At 45.4% G+C, this 19,991-nt stretch overlaps 1 protein-coding gene across 4 annotated transcripts in view; it reads left to right on the top strand.

The window, feature by feature from the left end:
• The window catches only part of SGF29 (SAGA complex associated factor 29), a 22,448-nt gene extending 2,457 nt beyond the window's left edge, over positions 1–19,991 (top strand). For 2 of the 4 annotated variants that reach the window (XM_053262797.1, XM_053262795.1), the window contains exons 2-10: positions 10,160–10,244; positions 10,479–10,581; positions 11,929–12,001; positions 12,099–12,163; positions 13,741–13,870; positions 13,979–14,125; positions 16,649–16,684; positions 16,777–16,939; positions 19,581–19,991. In XM_053262797.1, the coding sequence (XP_053118772.1) occupies positions 10,170–10,244; positions 10,479–10,581; positions 11,929–12,001; positions 12,099–12,163; positions 13,741–13,870; positions 13,979–14,125; positions 16,649–16,684; positions 16,777–16,939; positions 19,581–19,697 (909 nt within the window). In that variant the 5' untranslated portion in view covers positions 10,160–10,169 and the 3' untranslated portion in view covers positions 19,698–19,991. The remainder of the gene's footprint in view (positions 1–10,159; positions 10,245–10,478; positions 10,582–11,928; positions 12,002–12,098; positions 12,164–13,740; positions 13,871–13,978; positions 14,126–16,648; positions 16,685–16,776; positions 16,940–19,580) is intronic. The other 2 variants (XM_053262798.1, XM_053262796.1) reach the window with 1 other exon arrangement.

Here is a 19,991-nt window from a genome sequence, read left to right as displayed (position 1 = left end):
ACGCCGGGGCCAATTCGAAGTTCAAAAGCCCTGGGCTTGGCACTTTATGGGCAGGGGGAGGGTGCACATACCCCTCCCTCCGCATTTCCCCCGCTGGCGTCGTTTATTTCCATAAACCTTTGGGGCAGCAGTGTACCTCCCTGCTACCCCGTTGCCTTCATCAGCCGGAAGTACTGGGCGCATGCACCCATTGTGTGCATGGCAGGTGGGTACGCGCCTGGTACTTCCGGCCAATGAGAGCAACGGGGCAGCAGGGAGGTACGCTGCCACCCCAAAGGCTTTTGGAAATAAACGACTCCTGCAGGGGAAATGCTGCGGGAGGGGTAAGTGCACTCTCCCCCCCCCGCCTTTAAAGTGTCAAGCCCGCCGCTTCTGGAGTTCCTGGCTGCGGTTCCGTGCACATCCCTCATGAGAATCATGCTGCAAGGCCCTTGTGCAACTGAAACCAGTCTTTCCTAATGCAATAAAAGGGCATGAATTAAATAAACTTGTTTAATATTGCATTGGCATCCATTGATTGTTGCTAATTAATTTTACAAAACTATGACTTAACATTTGGATTAATACTGTATGTATGCATGCATGCAGCAGTGCAAGTTTGAGTTCGACTACCCCTGCACTGACGCTTGAAGAGGGAAAGGGGCAATTTTCTCCTGTCTCCCCTTTCCTCTGAAGTAGGCTGTTCTTAAGGGTTGCATCACCCTCTGACATTGTTGGTGACTCACAGTGGGCTTCAAAGGGAAGGGGAGATTGGTGACAAGTGCCCCTTTGTTCACTAGAGCAGCAGCACAAGTAACCTGAAACTAGACTGCTGTATGTGTGCAGTGCTAGTCTGGATGTCCCCCATTGAATTTGTAGAAATGGAAAGTTTTTCCTTGAAAATTTTTTCCATACTTAATTTTTCTGTAGGAAAGATTTCCATGGAAAACTTTCTATCCCATATGTCTGGGAGATGTGTAGCCCTTAACGTATGACATGACTTCAGGTAGAATATTTGTATTCATGTGGGGGAAATCTCTTGAAGGGAAATTAAACTGTTGAGTTAGTTTAAATGACTAGAAGACTGCCATGTTTTTTCTGCCTTTATCTTGTTAGCCTCTGTTTCTCTTATCAAGAAAACATGTTAAGCGAATGTATTTTTAAAAATAGTTGTGCAGTGTTGTTACCTTTTCTGAATTGCTGTGCTATTGCAGTTTTCAAATAAAAATGGCAGGCATTTTATTTATATTATTAATTCTCCAAGATGGGCCATGCGTGGGAACGTGGCAGAAAGGAGGCAATTGGCTGACCGGGGCTGGGGGAGGCGATTGGCTGACAGCGCGAGAGTTCGAGAAGGCGGCAGCAGCCGGAGAGGACTGCGAAAGCCAGGGACTTGGCCAGCTGGGGTCGTGAAGCAGGGAGTATTAGGACTGGGGACAGAATTTGTGGAGGGCTGCAACATAAAGTGCCACGGAATTCGGCAGAAGGGGGCGGGTGGCGGTTCGCCACCTCAAAACGTGCCAAGGAGCTTTAGGCCAGAATGAGGGGGCTGTGGGAAGCGTTTGGGCGACAAGGAGGCCATTGTTAATGCCCGCCTGCTACAGCCGCCGTCAGGAGGAAGTTTGCCGGCTGGGGTCGGTTGGAGGGAGGGAGTTTGCGTTGAGCAACATCAGCAAGTGCCAGCGAATTCATCAGAAGGGGGCAGCTGGTGGTTGGCCGCCTCAGAACGTGTTGCTATTGCCCGCCTGCGCCTGCCAGCGAAGAAATGGAGACTGAAGGATAGTTGGACAATGACAGGTCAACGTAGGCAAGCGAGAGAGTTGGGGGGGAGGAGGAGCGAGCGGGCGAGGTGAGTGGGAGAGAGAGCGAGGAAGTTATGTGGCAGGGGGGATGCCACAGGCTCAGGGCACGACCGCACAGATGCTCTGTGCAGGGTCAGCTAGTTTATTATTTATTTATCATATTTTCATACAGCCTGATATGTATATCTCTAGGCGGTGTACGAAATTTAAAATATTTAAAAGTCACAAATTAAAATAAATGGCAGTATTTTAGTGTTTGTAGATGGCTGGGGAAGGAGCAATGTAGGAAAAGTTCATTTTTCATATTTCTTTTATGGGTTCAGCTGATCACTTTCAAAAATAAAAATTGGAAATGTCGGGATAGTCACAATATAGTTCACAGTTCCATTATGTGTCGGAATACTTTTCTGTTTATTAGTATGAAATTGGCTGTTTGAAGTTGAGATATTTTATAGCACCTCCATAGGCTGGTAACATTTTGTTCTGTTGTAAATGAAGACTTTCAGAGCCCCCTGGTATATATGTTTCAGTGATATTTTCTGAAAGGTTCTTAGTGTGTATTATTTAAGGGTTTTTTTTAAATATAGGAGTTTAGAAACTTTCTGCCTTTTTTATTATGCTGTGAGTAAATAAGAGTCTGGATGACTTGAGTAAGCAACAGCTTAGCAAACTGGGGCATGTGTGCGACTGTGTTCTTCATGGGGCTGCCACAGAGGCAGCCGCCAGGTATCAAGTAAGGGGCCTCAGCAGCCACTCTTCTTGGGAGTGAGCATGTTCTTAAAACAAGTCTGCCCAATTACAGTTAGCACTCCTGACTAAGAGAACTTCCTAACTCATTGCAAGTTAGGAAGGGAAGTGGCAATTTTTGATGCCCTCCCCTTCCCCAGGGAAACCCTCTGGGCCACCCAAAAATGTGTCTCCAAGGGCTGTGCAGATCTTGGGGACACATTTTCAGATGGCACAGAGGGCTTCCCTTGGGAAGGGGATATCAAAAATTGCCATTTCCCTACTATATCAGTGAAGTTGGGAATTTCTCAGGGTTTTGCTCTCACTGCACTGATGCTTTCTTGCTCTGGATATCAGCCAGTATGTGTTGGAGTCTCCATGTTCTTCATAGGGATCTGCAGTGAATATTGTCTTTCATCTGCTACCAAATGTAGTGATGCTTTCCAGTTGGAGGAGGTGTATGTGAAACTGTTGCAAGAGTGCTTCAGTCAAAATGCTATACTTGGGATTGTGAGGTGTCAAAGGGGCTACAGCAGATCTTCCCTGAGCAGAGGATCAAAGAGAGTCTTGTTCCCTGGGATGTAATGTATGCAAAACATTGTACCAGTTTGGAGGCCTGCCTTGAACAACTTGCAAAAAGAGATGTTTTTTAGGAATATCCTTGGATAGCACATCATAAGTTGAAAAACCTACCTCTAAGAAGGAAAACTCACATTTATGACAACTCTGCAAATGATTGCAGATAATTAGAAAACTGTTATAGTTGGAAACCATGCTGAAAAAGCTGATGCTGCCTATCTTCTGATAATATATCTTTCCTCAATATGTGAATTTGGGGGGGGATGAACTGCTGCCATCGTGGATAACACAGGTCTTAAGAGTTTTTGGAAGCAAATCTATATATATTAATACAGTTCCTTATGTAGTAGAAAGGTGTTTTCAGGGGAGTATGAGAACATAATTGTTCCTCTCTGCATTCTGTTACTTTTGGAACTCTGCTATGATAATAATTGAGAATCAAATGAGGACTGTTTGACTTCAGGAGGTACATGAATTGAAACATGCTTTCTGTTGGTGATATCAAAGGATGCAGTTGTTAAGCTGGGTACCACTGAACACTGCCTAATAATGAAATTTAAAAAATATTTTTCATGAAAGAAGAGCAGATTTAGTGCAACTGAAGGCAGTGGGACTCTGACTTGATAGCTATCGTGTGCCTTTCTTCATAAAGACTGAATGGATGGGACCATGGAGCTGCTCTTTGATGCAGTCACAAATACTGCCTTCCTGTTCTCTGGCCACAGCAAGGTGTGTGGATTAAAATTTCAAAAGCTGAGCGGATTTGCAGAAATCTGTGTGATGTCTACACGCTCTCTCAGGAAAACTGTCATTTGACAACAGTTATTGTGCTGGTCTCTCATCCAGTTGTCAAAGAATAAAAGCTGGCGAGAGCTCTTGTGGGAGGCAGGGCAGGGCAGAAGAAAAAATGGATAAGAGGTCATGGCTTGACAGAAAGTTTCATTCTCCTTGGCTGTACATGTGCTCTACCAGTGAAGACCATTATTTTGTTTAGATAGATAGATATAGAGAGATAGAGATAGCTACACACCCATGGAATGACAGCATGTGAAGTTTTATTGTCGCCAGACATGCAGTCGAAACTTGAGAGAAGAGTTTCTGGTTTATAAAAGTAATGCAACGTGCTTTCTGAATGCAATAGCTATACGCCTTCAGGAAGGAGGATTCAGTGTCATTCAAGTTCCAGGTTGATGCTGATATGAAAAATTCATAGCAGTCTGAATTATCTAGAACAGTAGTTGTAGCAGATAATAATGTCTGAATGTTCTAGTGAAATTATCTTGATGATTGATAAATCAATCACAACTTTATGAATACTTGCAGACTGTCATGAGAGCCCCATTAGAGGGCCACATCTAAAAGATCTGCTAAGAAATACATTTAAAATGCAGTTTTCACCTGTATGTAACTATTTCTGCGCATTCATAATATTCTTCCAGATTTTCTTTTAACAGTTTAGATTCCATCAAATTCAGGTAAACTGTACATGTGTTGCCTTTCTGCACTGTTCCCTCTTAATGGATTCCCAGATGTTGTTCACTACAGCTCCCAACATCCCCAGCTGCAGTGACCTTTGACTGGGGATTATGGGAGTTGTAGTCAACAACATCTGGGAATCTCTGTTAGAAGGAACACTGCTTTCCTGGTTTGAAATTTTTTGATAGTTATGAGGTCTTTAAAATGCTGCTTTAAAAAATTTGTATATCATGCATTGATACTGTTAGTCCATCTTGCTTTGAGTTATAGTCATCAACTTTCTGTATGTTTATAAAGAAGGAAAATCTGAATAAAGGAGTACCAGAAATGCTTTGTTTTGCAGTTTATTCAGGGTCACTTTGTGTATTGCCAGATACGTTAAATATTTCTATCATCTTGTAAGAGAGATGTAAATTTCCTAGAACTGAGTTATAACTTTAGCATTATGAAGGTCTCCCAGGAAAATTGGTACCCTTTGAATTTGTATCTGTACTACACATTTCTGTTTCTAAACATTAGAAGAATGTGTGATTTTTGTGTGTGATCACTTCTGCTGAATCTTAACTGGCATTACTAATATTACTAGTACTGCATATAATGTTATGGAAAGTATCCTGAATCTTCCTATCATACTTCAGGGTTGTTGTTGTTTTTAACTATAATTCTGTCTCTTCATTAATATTTAGTAAACACCTTTGATCTGAGCTTCGTGTGTGAGATAATTCTTTGCAAACTTTTTTTAAAAAGTGTAGTCTGACGGTACCCAAACAACCCATGAATTCAGTAGGTAGAAGGAGGTTCAGTGATAGTGGTTTTTCTGGGAATCAGTTGGAATCTGCCTTAGCATGTTTTGTTTGTTATGAAAATAAGTCAAGTATGCATGTTGGATGCTGTATTCAATAACTCAAGTTTTTCCCTAAGAAAAATATTTGAACTGAAATACTTGATTGGGAGAAATGCAATAAAGCACACTTGATGTGGTTTGTTATATTCAGGTTCAGTTTTACCTGGAAATCATTTTTATTGGAAAACATCTTTTTTAAAACAGGACCACTCAATCATATAACTTCCTTGCATTGTTTAAGAAAAACTGAAGGCACGGAAATCTGTGTCAACATACTAACGTTAGCACATCCAGGGAGCAATGTATTTATATTATCGGATTGCATCCTAAGAAATTGAGTGTTGCCGACTCCTGCTGAACTTAATAGGACTTCAGTTAGTTTTGCGTAAGTTGTCTCATTCATTTCAGTTATACCTTAGTCAAGACTAACTTTCTTGGGGTATATACAGGCAAACTTCCCAGGGATAGTCACCTGAAAAAAGTTGGTTGGCTGACTGGTTTGCTTGGCATGCGTGGCACAAGCAGTGTTCCCTCTAACAGGGATTCCCAGATGTTGTTGACTACAACTCCCAGCTTCCCCAGTTTCAATGGCCTTTGGTTGGGGATTCTGGGAGTTGTAGTCAACATCTGGGAATCCCTGTTAGAGGGAACCCTGATCCAGTAGCTGCCACCAAGACCTCTCCATTCAGTTCACCCTCTTCCTGCTTGCATTCAACGTGCAAGTTTTCTAAGAAAAATTGCCAGTGCCTGTTATAGCTCCATCTGGGGGCTGGGGCACCTTATAGGACCAAGTAACAAAACTTGCCACATGTAGGTATTGTGCGCCCAGCAAAAAATCCTGATAACCACAAAACCATGTTTAAGGTCATGTAAAAAATATTTCACAAAGAGAAGATGAATCCTTCAGCCAAAGTTTGCTTATTCTGAATAGAGCTAGAGAGGATGAAGGACAAGGTGTTATACAGGGCATTGCAATCTCACCCCCACCTGCTGTAAATGGTAATTAGCTACCCCATTTCTATCTAGTTCAGCTTTTGAGATGTCATGAGACATTTCCCACACACTTGGCAGTCGTGGAGGTTAGAAGTTTCTTAAATGAAAGCCAGGACTCTGAGCCCAGTACCAAACTGGACTATATGTACCCCCTTCCCCGCCTCAGAATTTTGGGATTTGGACTGAGGAGAATTCTGGATTGCTAGGTGTGAACAGCAAGTTCTCCCTCCACCATGGAATGGAGGGCAGGCTGGCTCCTAAATTTTGGGGTTGGCACCTAGAGCCAAAGAAAACTTAAGACTTGGCATATGTATCTAATGGGAGCACGTGGATGCTTATGAAATTCTGCACAGGCTTAAGAGCCTGAGCTGTGAATCAGATCTTGCCTCAGTCCCATCTCTAATGTCAGTGTCAAGCACTGATACTGTTGCGCCTCTCCTTTTCTAGGGCAGGGTTATAAAGCAGGCGGTTTCCCAGAAGAATTGACAACACAGGTTTAAAATCCAATTAAAATATATTTTATTGAATACAAAATGAGACTTGCATCATTATGGGAATCATATGAACATGCAGGGCGTTCCCAAGTGAAACCAAACATGTTAGATGATATATGTGACTGGGTGCTAATACTTAACCTTCATTCATTCATTCATTCATTTTAAAATATTTATACCCCGTCCCTCCAGTGCAATACTGCTTGGGATGGCTTACAACAGTAACATAGACACAGAATTATTATAAACTATTATGACTAGAGTGGATTCCTCAATATGTTGTAGACCAATGGATTATCAAATATGTATCTAACGGCTGACTAGGCAACCATAATAAACTAAATAGTTAACTAGGTCATGAATGAGTTCTATAACCAACTACACATAAGAATGGACTAAGCCATTAAGGCTTAGTGCAAGGTGGAAAAGGACAGTGGTGAGGGTCATGTTAACAAAAAAATGGAAGAGGCATAGCTACAACCAAGCCAAAGAGGAAGCAGAACCAAGTGGAGAACTCTTCCACTCAAAGGAGAAATCATTGTCTGAGTGAAATCAGTGTCAGAGTGAGGTTTGAAGACAGAGTGGAGTACGGAGGGAGGGAGATATGGAGGGAGAGCAGGAAGAGATGAGAAAGAGAACCAAACTCATTGCCCTTGCGTGCCTTCCCAGTGTTTGCTGTGACGCCTCCTAGGGGTTAGGCTGCCTGCCCCCAGCTGGCACTTCGGAGGTGGCTGAAACCTCGGCTGGACTCCGCAGCCTGACCAGGTGTTAGGCCTTGAGGGGGTCCAGGTGTGCACACGGCGCTTCCAGCCTCTGATGCCATTGCTGATCCAGGGTAGGCAGAACCCTGGCTGAAGCCTCAGGCCAAGGCAAGCACCCTTCCCATGGGCTTTGGCCAGGAGGGGTGCTGAAAAGAGGACTGTGTGGCTTCCCATGGTGAGGAAGCTGCCCCATTCCCTCCCGCAGTTCCCTGAGCCCTTGTGCTCTGCTGGGAGAGCCCAGTGTGCATGCCTCTGTGCATGTGCCATCCCGCCCCAACCCGCCAGATGAAGCATGCCTGCCCCCCCCAATAAGGACCAAATTGGTAAAATGCTGGTGGGTCCTGCCTGGATTGCAAGGTTCTGGGGTCCAGTGTTCCCTCTAATAGGGATTCCCAGGTGATGTTGACTACAACTCCCAAAATCCCCAGCTGCAATGGCTTTTCCTAGGGGATTATGGGAGTTGTAGTCAACAACACCTGGGGGTCCCTGCTAGAGGGAACACTGCTGGGGTCCCCTGGTAGTAAGGTCCCGGCCACTGGAAAACTTGGGCCTTGGGAGGATGGAGCCACCAGGGCTGGACCCAGCCGAGACTCTGTTGTGGGAGGTGCTGACTCCACCCCCTGCTGGGCTGTGTCACCCAACGCTGCTGCCCTGGCTGTCCTCTCTCCCTCTATGCTGCTGCCAGTCCGCCTGCTTAACTCCTTTAGAATGCACATGAGGAGGAGGGGCTCACTCTCCTTTGCATTGGGGCCTGGTGGGGAGTGCCCTCCACTGCACCCACCCCAGCTTCCTCCTGTGCCTTCAGAATAACCCCCCACCCCCGGCTCAGGCTTTCACCCTCGCTCCTGTGAGATGAGGCACACCTTCCAGCTGCACCAGGTGGCTGCACAGCTCGGCCAGATGGCGTACTACATCAGTGCCTTGGTCCCCACTGTTGGTCCCCCTCTGTTTTGCTCACTTTTAATCTTCTTTGGCGGGGCCATGCCTCCAAACTGCCCTCTGTGGCTGTTTCGCAGAACTGCAGCTGTGTGTCCAGTCAACCAGGATGAGGCCAGACACTGAGCGCAGTCAGAGCTCACCTTCCTCACCCAATGCGCTGGACTGGCTTCTCCTCAATGGCGACTCCCTTTTCTAACCTGCCCCCTCCCCATTTCCTGGTTCTTGCTGGGCATGGTGAAGTCTCCACCTCCTGCATCTTCTTGCAGCTCTTGGACAAGGGAGCTGGAGGAAGGGCGTGCTACAGGCTTGGAATGCCTGTCCCTGCCCCACCGAATGTTCCCCCTTAGCACAGCCACCCCCCCCCGGCCCATTATTTATTATGTTGAGTGGGGCAAAGCTTTTTATGCTTCTGCAGAGTGTCCTCCTTTCCAAAGCTGTTAGCAAGCAAGGTAGCAATAATCAGCTCTTCTGTTTCAGGTTTTCTTTGCCTAAGTCAACGGAACAAACTCACACCAGTGGATTCTGGATTAGTTAACTTGGAATAACTCACAACTCTTCTTCTGCATTTTGACTACAGATTATTTTTATTATTATTATTATTATTATTATTATTATTATTATTATTATTATTACATTTATATCCCGCTCTTCCTCCAAGGAGCCCAGAGCGGTGTACTACATACTTGAGTTTCTCCTCACAACAACCCTGTGAAGTAGGTTAGGCTGAGAGAGAAGTGACTGGCCCAGATTAGAATCCTAATCGGTAATCCTAATCCATAAGTGTAAGGAAGAGAATCTATTATTTTTCTGGCCTGCTGGAGGCAATTGCAAAAGATTGTTTACTCGCGTTAAAAGATAAATGATCAGAATTGTGTTGCTCTAGATTAGTTCTGGACACCCCCATGCACATCGCTGCATCTCTCTTGCAAGCGGATATTAGGCCTGTGCAGATGGAATGTCTTGGAATTTCCACACATCACACAGAGGTGAGTGTAACTAGTGCCAGGCAGTAGTTGGATCCGGTGGGTGGGTGGGGGAGCTTTGTACTGGAACTGATAGCTGCACAGGGAAGACTGACAACCGGAAGGCATGAGGGCCTCCCCCTCTGAGAGGGTGCACAGGGGTTTTTGGGAAGGCATGTGGAGACACCCAGGGACTGTAGTTCCTCCCAGCACACCTTTCTGGCCTCCCCTGCACAGCTGTTCATTCCACTACAGAGGCCCTCCCCGCTGCGCCCGGCACAGCAACTGCTTCCTTATGCCAGGAGCACTGACGTCCGCATAGTGTGTGTGTGTGTGGAATGAGGGTAGTCTATGTCAGAAATTCCAACATACCCTGATTGCACAGGCCTAACAGATATACCTCTGTTACCACCCTGAAGCAGCGTATCAGCCTGTCATTGGTGATGCTTTTGAAGTTTCTTTTCCTAGCCAAATTCTGACCTCTCCAGAAAATATGTCAGCATGTTGAAGAGTTGAATTTCCACAGAGTGAGGTAGTATACTTAACCCAGAAGGTCTCGTGGATATTCCACTTTTAACACACACACACCCTTTCTTTTTATCAGGTTCAGCAGTATGGCTCTAGTATCGGCTGATTCTCGGATTGCTGAACTCCTGGGGGAGTTGCATCAGCTTATCAAACAGACACAGGTAATGAGACTGCCTTTATAAAAAAGAGAATTTGAAGCAATAGAAATTGGATTACCATAAGGAGGGTCTTCTCAGCTTTTGGCTGCCTGGATGGGGGAAAAGAGGGGCCTTCTTGGGATGGAGGGCATCCTTGAATTTGCGGCCACCAGGTGATGTGTCAGATGGGTCTGTGTCATTATGATTTGGGAATGATAGGTTGGGAGAACACAACTTATCAGTTGTATTGCCAATAAGGTTACCCAGAAGCCCTTTCCTTGCCAGGAGGAACGATCGAGGAGTGAACACAACCTGGTGAACATCCAGAAAACACATGAGAGGATGCAGACAGAAAATAAGAGTGAGTGGGGACTCATTGGATGTATATATGAACCCAAGAAACTGCCTTGTACCAAGTCAGACCATTGGACCATCTAGTTCTGTATCATCCACTGTGACTGTTAGCAGCTCTCTAGGATTTTCTCTCTAGTACCCCTGCTAACTGGGCAAAGAGGCACCTTTTACCATGGTGATTTTCTTTATTTAGCAGGGGGAGAGTAACTGGCCCTATCCACCCCCAGCACAGTACTTCCAGTGACTGCTGCTGGTGTCTATCTTATGTTTTTAGAATGTGAGTCCTTTGGGGACAAGGTTCCATCTTATTTGTTTGTTATTTCTCTATGTAAATCATCCTGAGCCATTTTTGGAAGGGCAGTATAGAAATAGAATTATTATTTATTTTGGACAGGGGTATTTCCCAGCCCTAACTGGAGCTGCCAGGGAGTGAGCATGGAAGCAGGTACTCCAGAAGTTTGCTTCCCTCTTTGACCATATGAAACTGCCTTATGCTTTCCAAAGTCCTTTCCTAGCTCTCACATGTGAGATCCACTTAAAATTTATTTATTTGTTACTGTTACATTTTTGTACAGCCTCAAACAATTGTCACTAGGTGGTGTACAATTTAAAACAGAATAGAATTTAATAGCTGAAATCTATTTAATACTTAATAGCTGAAAATTTAATACAATTGAAATCCAGATAAGAGCATCTCTCCAGGGTAGGAGAGCTGGGTGCACTCCTGATGGTCAGTTGTGTGAACTCCAGGAGCAAGGTAGAAGGACAAGAGTGATTGTGTGGGAAGCGGGAGCTAGGTCAGATGGGCGCAGCTGACCCAGATTCTTTCCTCAACAGTTTACTGAGGGGGTGGGACTGTCTGACCCAGTTCCCGCCTCCCACACAATCACTCTCCCCTCTTCCTACCTTGATCTTGGAGTTCACACAACTGCTGATTGGGGATCCCACCTGGCTTTCCTTCCCTAGCTGGGCACACCTCCTATCTGGATTTTGATCATGTGAACTAGCCTATTGTCAAAAGCCTGGGTAAAGAGATGTGCTTTTAAGGCCCTCTTAAATGCCACCGGAGAGGTCAAACCCCACATCTCAGAGCGGAGGAGTGTACCAGAGTCCAAAGGCAGCTGTCATAAAAGCTCAACTCTGAACAGTTGCCGGATGAGCCAGTGGCAACTGTAAATGGATTTCTCTACTTAAAGAAACCAGAACTTAAAGAGCAGTGGGGGAACTATACAGAAGAAGGTGCTCTCTTAAGTAACCTGGGTTAAAAAAAAGTCTAAAGAGCTAGAGTGAGCGACTTAGTAATTGGGAGGCTGAAAACTAGAACTACCTCACCCACTGTCTTTCCCCCTTCCAGTCTCTCCATATTATCGGACCAAGTTACGTGGCCTTTACACAACAGCCAAGGCTGACGCAGAAGCCGAGTGCAAGTGAGTGTTGTTGAATTGTCAGGTTGCCCTGGGGAGATCTTTACTCCTTTTTAAGCTTCCAGTAACTCATTTGCCTTTTTTGTCTTTCTATTTCTAGCATCCTACGTAAGGACTTGGACAAGATTGCTGAGATTAAGTCTCTTCTGGAAGAACGTCGTATTGGTGGGTGCCACAGGATCCTGTCAATGCCAGATCAAATGTGTTGGGTGGCCTGTCTTAGGGCACTGGGACAGATTGTTCCAATACCACCATAGGCCAAACCAACAACTCTTCAGTAGCCAGGGATCCATGAAGAAACAGGGGTGCTGTCTAACTGTTCTCAAGGCAAACTGCTGATTGAGCTAGACTTCCCTTTGAAGTGAGGGTGTGGATGAAAAAGTTAGCTAAAGGTTTTTATCCTCCTTCTAAGATGAAGTAGAGGTGACCAAGGTTGGGGTGGGAAAAGCAACAGGCTACTGGTCAAGACCTAACATGCTTAGGTCTGTTGTCTGGGTCAGGGAAGACCAGTCACACCACCTGATTACATGGTACAGCCACCTGACATTACATAGGAATGTAGGAAGCTGCCTGATACCAAGTCTGGCCATTGGTCCATCTAGCTCGCTCTACACAGCTCTCCAAGGCTTCAGGCAGGAGTCTTTCTCAGCCCTACCTAGATATGCTGCCAAGGACTGACCCTGGGGGACCTCCATGCAAAGCAGGTGCTCCACCACTGAGCTATGGCCCATGGTCTCCATGAATGGGTGGGACTTCTGCCCCTTGGTCCCATTTGTTGGCTTTGCCCTTATCTCCACGGCTAATTGGAGGAAAGGGCATGGCTCATTATATCAAGTTGATCATTGGATGCACTGGCCAAGTGAGCTCTGTAGCCCCAAAAGCTCTAGTCTAGGGGTGGAGGGAGGAAGGGGTGTGTGTGTGTAGTGAAGGTTGAGCCTTGGGTTGGTGAAGAACAAAGAGAAGAGTTGTAAGTTATGAGTAGGAGCCCCACCGTGTGACTTGGTATTTCCTGTTAGTGTTTCAAGGGGGATGTGATATATTGAAAAGGGACAATATTTCACAACTACTTGTAACTAAGGAATCTTAGATCACTGTTTTCTCTTTTTTGTTTGTTTAATTTTTTATTGATTTTAACAATATCTTAACATTCACATCACATTAAACAAATATTGACTTCCCGCTCACACCTCCTCGTGAATCACCAACTATAGAATTAACCCTTGCTATAATAATAATTCAAAACATATATCTTAAACCTTACAAACTCGATTTTGATCTACCCAACCTACTAATATTACTAAATTTCAAACCCTGTTGTAAGATCAATATTAGGAAAATAGTTCTTTAAGTATACTAAGAATGGTTTCCAATCTTCTTTAAAGCATTCCAAATTTTGGTCTCTTATCAGTACTGTAAGTTTTGGCATCTCTGCATATTCCAAAATTTTTATCAGCCAAAGATCACTGGTATCTCAGCTCATCCATGACATAGAAATAAAGTGAAAGAATTTATTGCGTTATTGAGGTCAGTTGAATGTGGCCATCAAGTTGGCCTGATGCACAGGAGATTGACCAAAAAGTATATTCTCTTGGAGGGCCAAAATAGATACTCTGTAATCTTAAACCCTAGAGCTGACTCTGAACAACCAGAGAAGTGCTGCCCTTGTTGGGGCACTTGCGTCTCCCAAGGGATTTATGGCTCCCAACCCATGCCTCCTGACCTGTTTCCCTTTCTCCCTACAGCTGCCAAGATTGCTGGCCTCTACAATGACTCGGAGCCGCCACGCAAAACCATGCGCCGTGGCGTACTGATGACACTCCTCCAGCAGTCAGCCATGACTCTCCCTCTGTGGATTGGGAAGCCTGGAGAGAAGTGATTATTTATTTAGTTGGTTTGCTATGCCTGAAAATTTGTGGGGTGGGTGGGAGGTGTCAGTCTTCAACTATCCTTACAGCCCCGTATTCTCCCATTTCTCTCCAGGCCTCCTCCACTCTGTGGCGCCATCCCTGCCTCGAGTGATTACGTGGCCAAACCAGGAGACAAAGTGGCAGCCCGTGTCAAGGCTGTCGATGGGGATGAGCAGTGGATTTTGGCTGAGGCCGTGAGCTACAATCATGCCACCAATAAGTGAGTGTGCCTGCTTCATCCAAGGCTATAGATCTAGGCTAGGGAACCTTCTAGGTTGCCCCGTGACACAATGGTGAGTGTTTTGTTTCTGGAGCCCTGTGATTGTGCATGTGTTGGGCCTAGGAATGCATGTTCAAACACCCAGAACTCATGATGTTGAAGTTGATGGGCTTCCCTGAGGGAGCATTCTCAGGGAATAGTGAGGGGGAAATCAGTTGAGTCTGATCAGTCAGAATCAACTGAATTTTCTCACCCATATTACATCTCACAAAGGTCTGGAGCAGCGTTCCCTGTAACGGGGTTCCCAGATGTTGTTGATTACAACTCCCATAATCCCCAAGCAAAAGCCATTGCAGCTGGGGGTTCTGGGAGTTGTAGTCAACAACATCTGGGAATGCCTGTTAGAGGGAACACTGGTCTGGAGTTGAGGTTTTGACCTGTATTTTGCAAGGCAGCCCAGTTGCCCACTTCCTGGTTAGCAGCTCACACCCTGATTCCCAAAAGTGATGGGTTCTTATACTGCCATGTTGCTTCTTGACATCAGACCCACAGCATTTTTGCAGACCATGGTATGAAGATGCTAGGCCAAACTGCAGGCCAGTACTGCTTTTTTTTTTTTTAGCTATTTTTCTCTGCCTTCTTGTTGGAAATGGCCCTCTGGTCTTGCTGTTTGAGCCACAGAAACTTCACATCCTACAGGGGTGACACTATGGTTCACCAGTGACTCCAAAGTTGTTGCTCTTGCCATACACATACAAAACTTTTGTTTTTGCTTGTTCTCTAGATTTCTCTGCTGCTTTTCTGCCAACGCATCCAGAGCTGCTTATAATTTAGAAGCACAAACGCATATCAGTAACAATAAAAGAATATAAAAATGATACACACTGTGGTCTAAAGTCAGCATGGGGTAGTGGTTAGAGTGCTGGACTAGGACTGGGGAGACCTGAGTTCAAATCCCCATTCAGCCATGATACTAGCTGGGTGACTCTGGGCCAGTCACTTCTCTCTCAGCCTAACCTACTTCACAGGGTTGCTGTGAGGAGAAACTCAAGTATGTAGTACACCACTCTGGGCTCCTTGGAGGAAGAGCGGGATATAAATATAATAATAATAATAATAATAATAATAATAGAAAGCACAGCAGCAGCAAACTATAAAATAATTGCATAGCGGACACCTATTTGAGTAAATACTGTATGTATGCCTTGGCAAAAAGGAGGAAAGTGTGGGGGCCATAGGAACCCATTCAGGGGGTGCCACCACTCAGAATGCCCTGTCCTATATTCCCCCCAGCTGCACTTCTGCAGGTGGTCTCTAGTTAGACATCTCTATATGTTGGCAGGTTTGTACTGGAACATTTCTCTATGGTCAGGATAATATAGTTTGTGAATGATTAGGTATGGACAGAACCAGTTCAGTTGCAAACCAGACTGCTGGGAATCAGGCAGGTTTGAACAGTTCAATTGCGAATTGCTTTGAACCAGCTTGATATGGTTCGTCCAACCGAATGGCCCAGCCGATTGGTTCAACCAGGCCAGTTCGCATACCTATACCCATAGTTCAGTCTGAATTTGGTTTGAATTCGGACCAAACCACACCAGACTGTCTGTGCACACCCAAGTGCATGCAAACATCAATGCACGGAAATGATTCTTTAGGCCATTGTTCTTCGATGCAAGACCTGGGAGCCAGTGGCAACTCTTATCAACCCTAAGAGCGGCTCCTTTGACTAATTATTTATTAGGCCTGTGTGAAGCTTTGGCTGGAGCTGAAGACTCTGCACAGCCCTCCTGGTGCAGTGCAGCCCTCTGCCTCGTGCTGGTGTGGCTTCTTTAAGGGAAACGGAGCCTTCTCTGGCGTAAGCACATCTTGGAAGGCATGCACAAAGCACTGGGAAGTGTAGTCCTTCCTAGCACTTTACCCATAGAGTTCTGTGCTCAGCAAAGTGCTCAGAAGGACTGCACTTCCCAGTGCCATGTGTACCTTTTAAGATGGCACTGGATCTCAACGGGGCTCTGTTTTACTTTAAAAGCATTGCCCGGCTCTACTCCCACCCCTGTCGCTGGGGAAAGTGCGACACTGAGTAGAGGTCCATGTGATGTGAAATGGCTCTAACACTGAAAGTTGTCTGCCCAAGTGCCCCCACTTGAAAAATTGTGAAGATCACTACTCTAGGCTCCCAACAGAAAATGCTTTGATTTTGAAGTCTGGAAGATAGAATGTTTAGCATTCTGTGATGCCCAGAACTAATTGAGGGAGATTTTATGCTCTTAGGATGTAGAAATGTCTCTTTAGCTGTGGAGAGTCCGCTATAATTCCAAAGTGTTTGACAATGATCATTCACGCTCCTTTAGAACGGGGAGATTTTACTATAAAATCTTTGTTGCGTTGTGTTTGCTGCCTAAATGTTTGGTAAAGGAAGAGGAAGGGTCCAAGCTTCCCTGTGGACACCAAATTATTTTCTATATCATCAGATAGTTTTCTATGGATTTGAACTCTCACCTGGCATCTTCTTTTCTCCAGGTATGAGGTGGATGACATCGATGAAGAAGGGAAAGAGTAAGTCATGAAGCTATTGTAGAAGAGGGCTGCTGTAGGCGAGAGGGGAGGTGTTCCGGTTGCCCACCTTAATTTCTTCCTCCTCCCCACAGACGCCATACCTTGAGCCGACGCCGTATCATCCCCCTGCCCCAATGGAAGGCCAACCCTGAAACAGACCCCGAGGCCTTGTTCCAGAAAGACCAGCTGGTTCTGGCTTTGTACCCACAAACCACCTGCTTCTATCGAGCACTTATCCACACCCCTCCACAGCGGGTAAGGAAGAGAAATGGGAAGGATTGTAGCTCCGCGTCAGAGCATCTGCTTTGCATGCAGAAGGTCCCAGATTAAATCCCTGGCATCTCCAGGCAGGGCTGGGAAATACCCATCTGAAACCCTGGAAAACTGCTGCCTGTAAGTGCAGGCCTGCTCAGCTTAGGGCCCCCGTCTGTTTCTGGACTGCAACTCCCATAATAATCTCCAGCCACGGTGGCCAATAGCCAGGGATTATGGGAGTTTTAGGCCAACATCATCTGCAGGGAGCCGAAGATGAGCGGCCTTTGTGTAGACAATATTGAGCTTGGTATAACACAGCTACCTCAGCAAGTAGTCTGTGCTTGCTCTGCCAAGCCTCAGCTTCTCCTTTGCCTTCAGCCATGTACCAATTCTTGAAATTGGGTGCGTCAAGGTGCAACGAGAATGATCCTTGGAGAACTCCGGGTTCATGTGTGGCCCCCCACTTCTGCATGTGAGAAGAGAGTGAAAGTTTCTGCTTTTGGTTTGAAGTCAGCCACAATGTCATGTTATGTATGAAGTCATAGGATCATAGGAAGCTGCCCCATACTGAGTCAGACCATTGGTCTATCTAGCTCAGTATTGTCTTCACAGACTGGCAGCGGCTTCTCCAAGGTTGCAGGCTGAAATCTCTCTCAGCCCTATCTTGGAGAAGCCGGCGGGGGGCGGGGGGGGGGACTTGGAACCTTCTGCTCTTCCCAGAGTGGCTTCATCCCCTGAGGGGAATATCTTCCAGTGCTCACACATCAAGTCTCCCATTCATATGCAACCAGGGTGGACCCTGCTTAGCTAAGGGGACAAGTCATGCTTGCTACCACAAGACCAGCTCTCCTCTCAGTCGGGAAACTGATTTATGTATATCTAACCTAGCCCCAATTTGATAAAATAAACCAGAATCAAACTGTGGCTTCAGATATTGGTTGATGGGCAGATTGTGGTTAGGTTAGAGATAAATAAAGCAGTCCCCCAACTTCGTATGCAACATGAAAACCGTGGCTTACTTCCCAGAAGTCTTTGCTGCACTCTCATGTGCAGAAGAGGGGGAGTGTGTCAACTCTTTGTTCTCCTAGATCAGGGATTCTCAATGTTGGGTCCTCAGATGTTAGTTGACTTCAACTCCCATAATCCCCAGCCCCAGTGGCCTTTGGTTGAGGGTTAGGGGAGTTGAAGTCCACTATGATCTGGGACCCAACGTTGAGAATCTCTGTCCTAGATGTTCTCTTGAAGTGGGAAATTATAGTTCCCCTTTCCCCCCTCATTAAAAAAAAAAAAAAAAACCATGTATACAACACACAGACAAACAAGATTAGACAATGTTGGCTTTTAAATGTGCCAAACTTTTACAAGAAATCAGAATATTCAAATGAGAAAAGTTATTACAATCTCTTATTATATAATTGATTACCTGATTACCACACCCTGTGTATTACATGTGTGTTCAAATTCATTATGAGATCTTAAATATGCTGATTACTTTATCAATTTAGCCATTTTCCCAATTTTTCTTAACCAGTCAGATTTGTTTAGTTCTAGTAAAGCTTCCAGTTTCTTACAAATGCCATTCCAGCTGCTTTTAGTAAATAGAGCAGTGGCTTATGACCCTATTCTGGGGTTTCCCGTTCTGTCTGATCCTGCTAACATAAGACATTTCCTGCTGGATCAGGCCAAAGGGCAATCTGGACCAGCATCCTCTTTCCAGCAGCAGCCAACCAGATGTATCTAGAAGCCGGAAGCAGCTTATGCAGTGGGTTGCCAGGCCTGTGCTGCCTAAAAAAATATCTGATTTGATCCAACTCTCTAGAAAAATGATTGGGAGGGCCAGCATGGCCCACCAAAGTTGTCAGATTGGGTTGTGTTGGACTGGACACTAGACATTTCCTGACATTCCTGTCGGACCCCAGTTAAATGGCCAGTGATCCGCCTCTCAGCTGAGAGTTGCCTTGCTGGTTATTTAACTGGGATATGGCAGAAATGGTGGAAATCCGACTGAGTTCAAATATAACAATGGGGAGCTCAGCCAAAGGTTCTGTCTGACTGTTGGGGCTCCCTGCTGTCATGTCTGAACTATTTCCGATGATGCCTGGCAGAGGACATATTGTGTAAGACATATATTGGGACATACTGGGTAGGACGTATTGGGTCCAACATGACTGTCAGTCTGACATGACTGCATAGCCCTATTGGTTGCTGTTTCCTCTCATTTAACCTCAGTATCTACCTCTGAAGGGGAGGTTTTCCCTTCTGTTTCTTATGGCTAATAGGCATTGAGTGACCTATTCTCCCCTATATTTGCCTAGTCTGTTTTGAAAGCCATCTGAGCTGGTTTTCATCTCTTTGTCTCCCGTGTCTTTTGTCTGTCCTGTTTCTTGAGCAGCTTATCTGTTTCCTCCTGGTTGTGTGCATTAAGGTCGTGGCACACCAGGCAGGTAGCAGCCCACACTGGCCAAGAAAACAGCATGCCTGTGGTGTGCACTGGCCCAGCCCACAATCGAATTTAGAAGTATGATCTAAGGGGAATTGACTCTGAAACAAAACCGTCTGAATCGTGGGAAGATGAGGTAATGGACGACCGGGGGCCTTTCTTCCTCTGAGGTAATGTGCAACTCTCCCTTCTCTCTCCCAGCCCCAGGACGATTACTCGGTGCTCTTTGAAGACACCAGCTATGCAGACGGCTATTCTCCACCCCTCAACGTGGCTCAGCGCTATGTGGTGGCTTGCAAAGAAACTAAGAAGAAGTGACAGTGCCCTCTAGTGGGAGGTGGTGGTTGTTCTGGTGTGGCATGGCAAGAAACAAGATCTGTCAACCAGTTGGTTGGATGGACTTTTGCAGATGTAATAAAATAGAAACAGGAGACAAGTTTATTAATCCAAGTAGTATATAAACCCCAATGCATTTTGAGCAATTTGCCTTTCATCAGAGGAATCTATTTCTGTTTTCTAGATGACGAGCTGCAAAAGTTAGCTGCCATTGTTCCTGCTTTGGGCCGTTGTCCTTTTGGTACATTTGGATTTAATAAAGCACTGCCCATTTAA

Source organism: Hemicordylus capensis, chromosome 6, assembly GCF_027244095.1.
Source record: "Hemicordylus capensis ecotype Gifberg chromosome 6, rHemCap1.1.pri, whole genome shotgun sequence".
Lineage (NCBI taxonomy): Eukaryota > Metazoa > Chordata > Lepidosauria > Squamata > Cordylidae > Hemicordylus > Hemicordylus capensis.
This window is presented reverse-complemented; position numbering and strand designations above follow the sequence as displayed.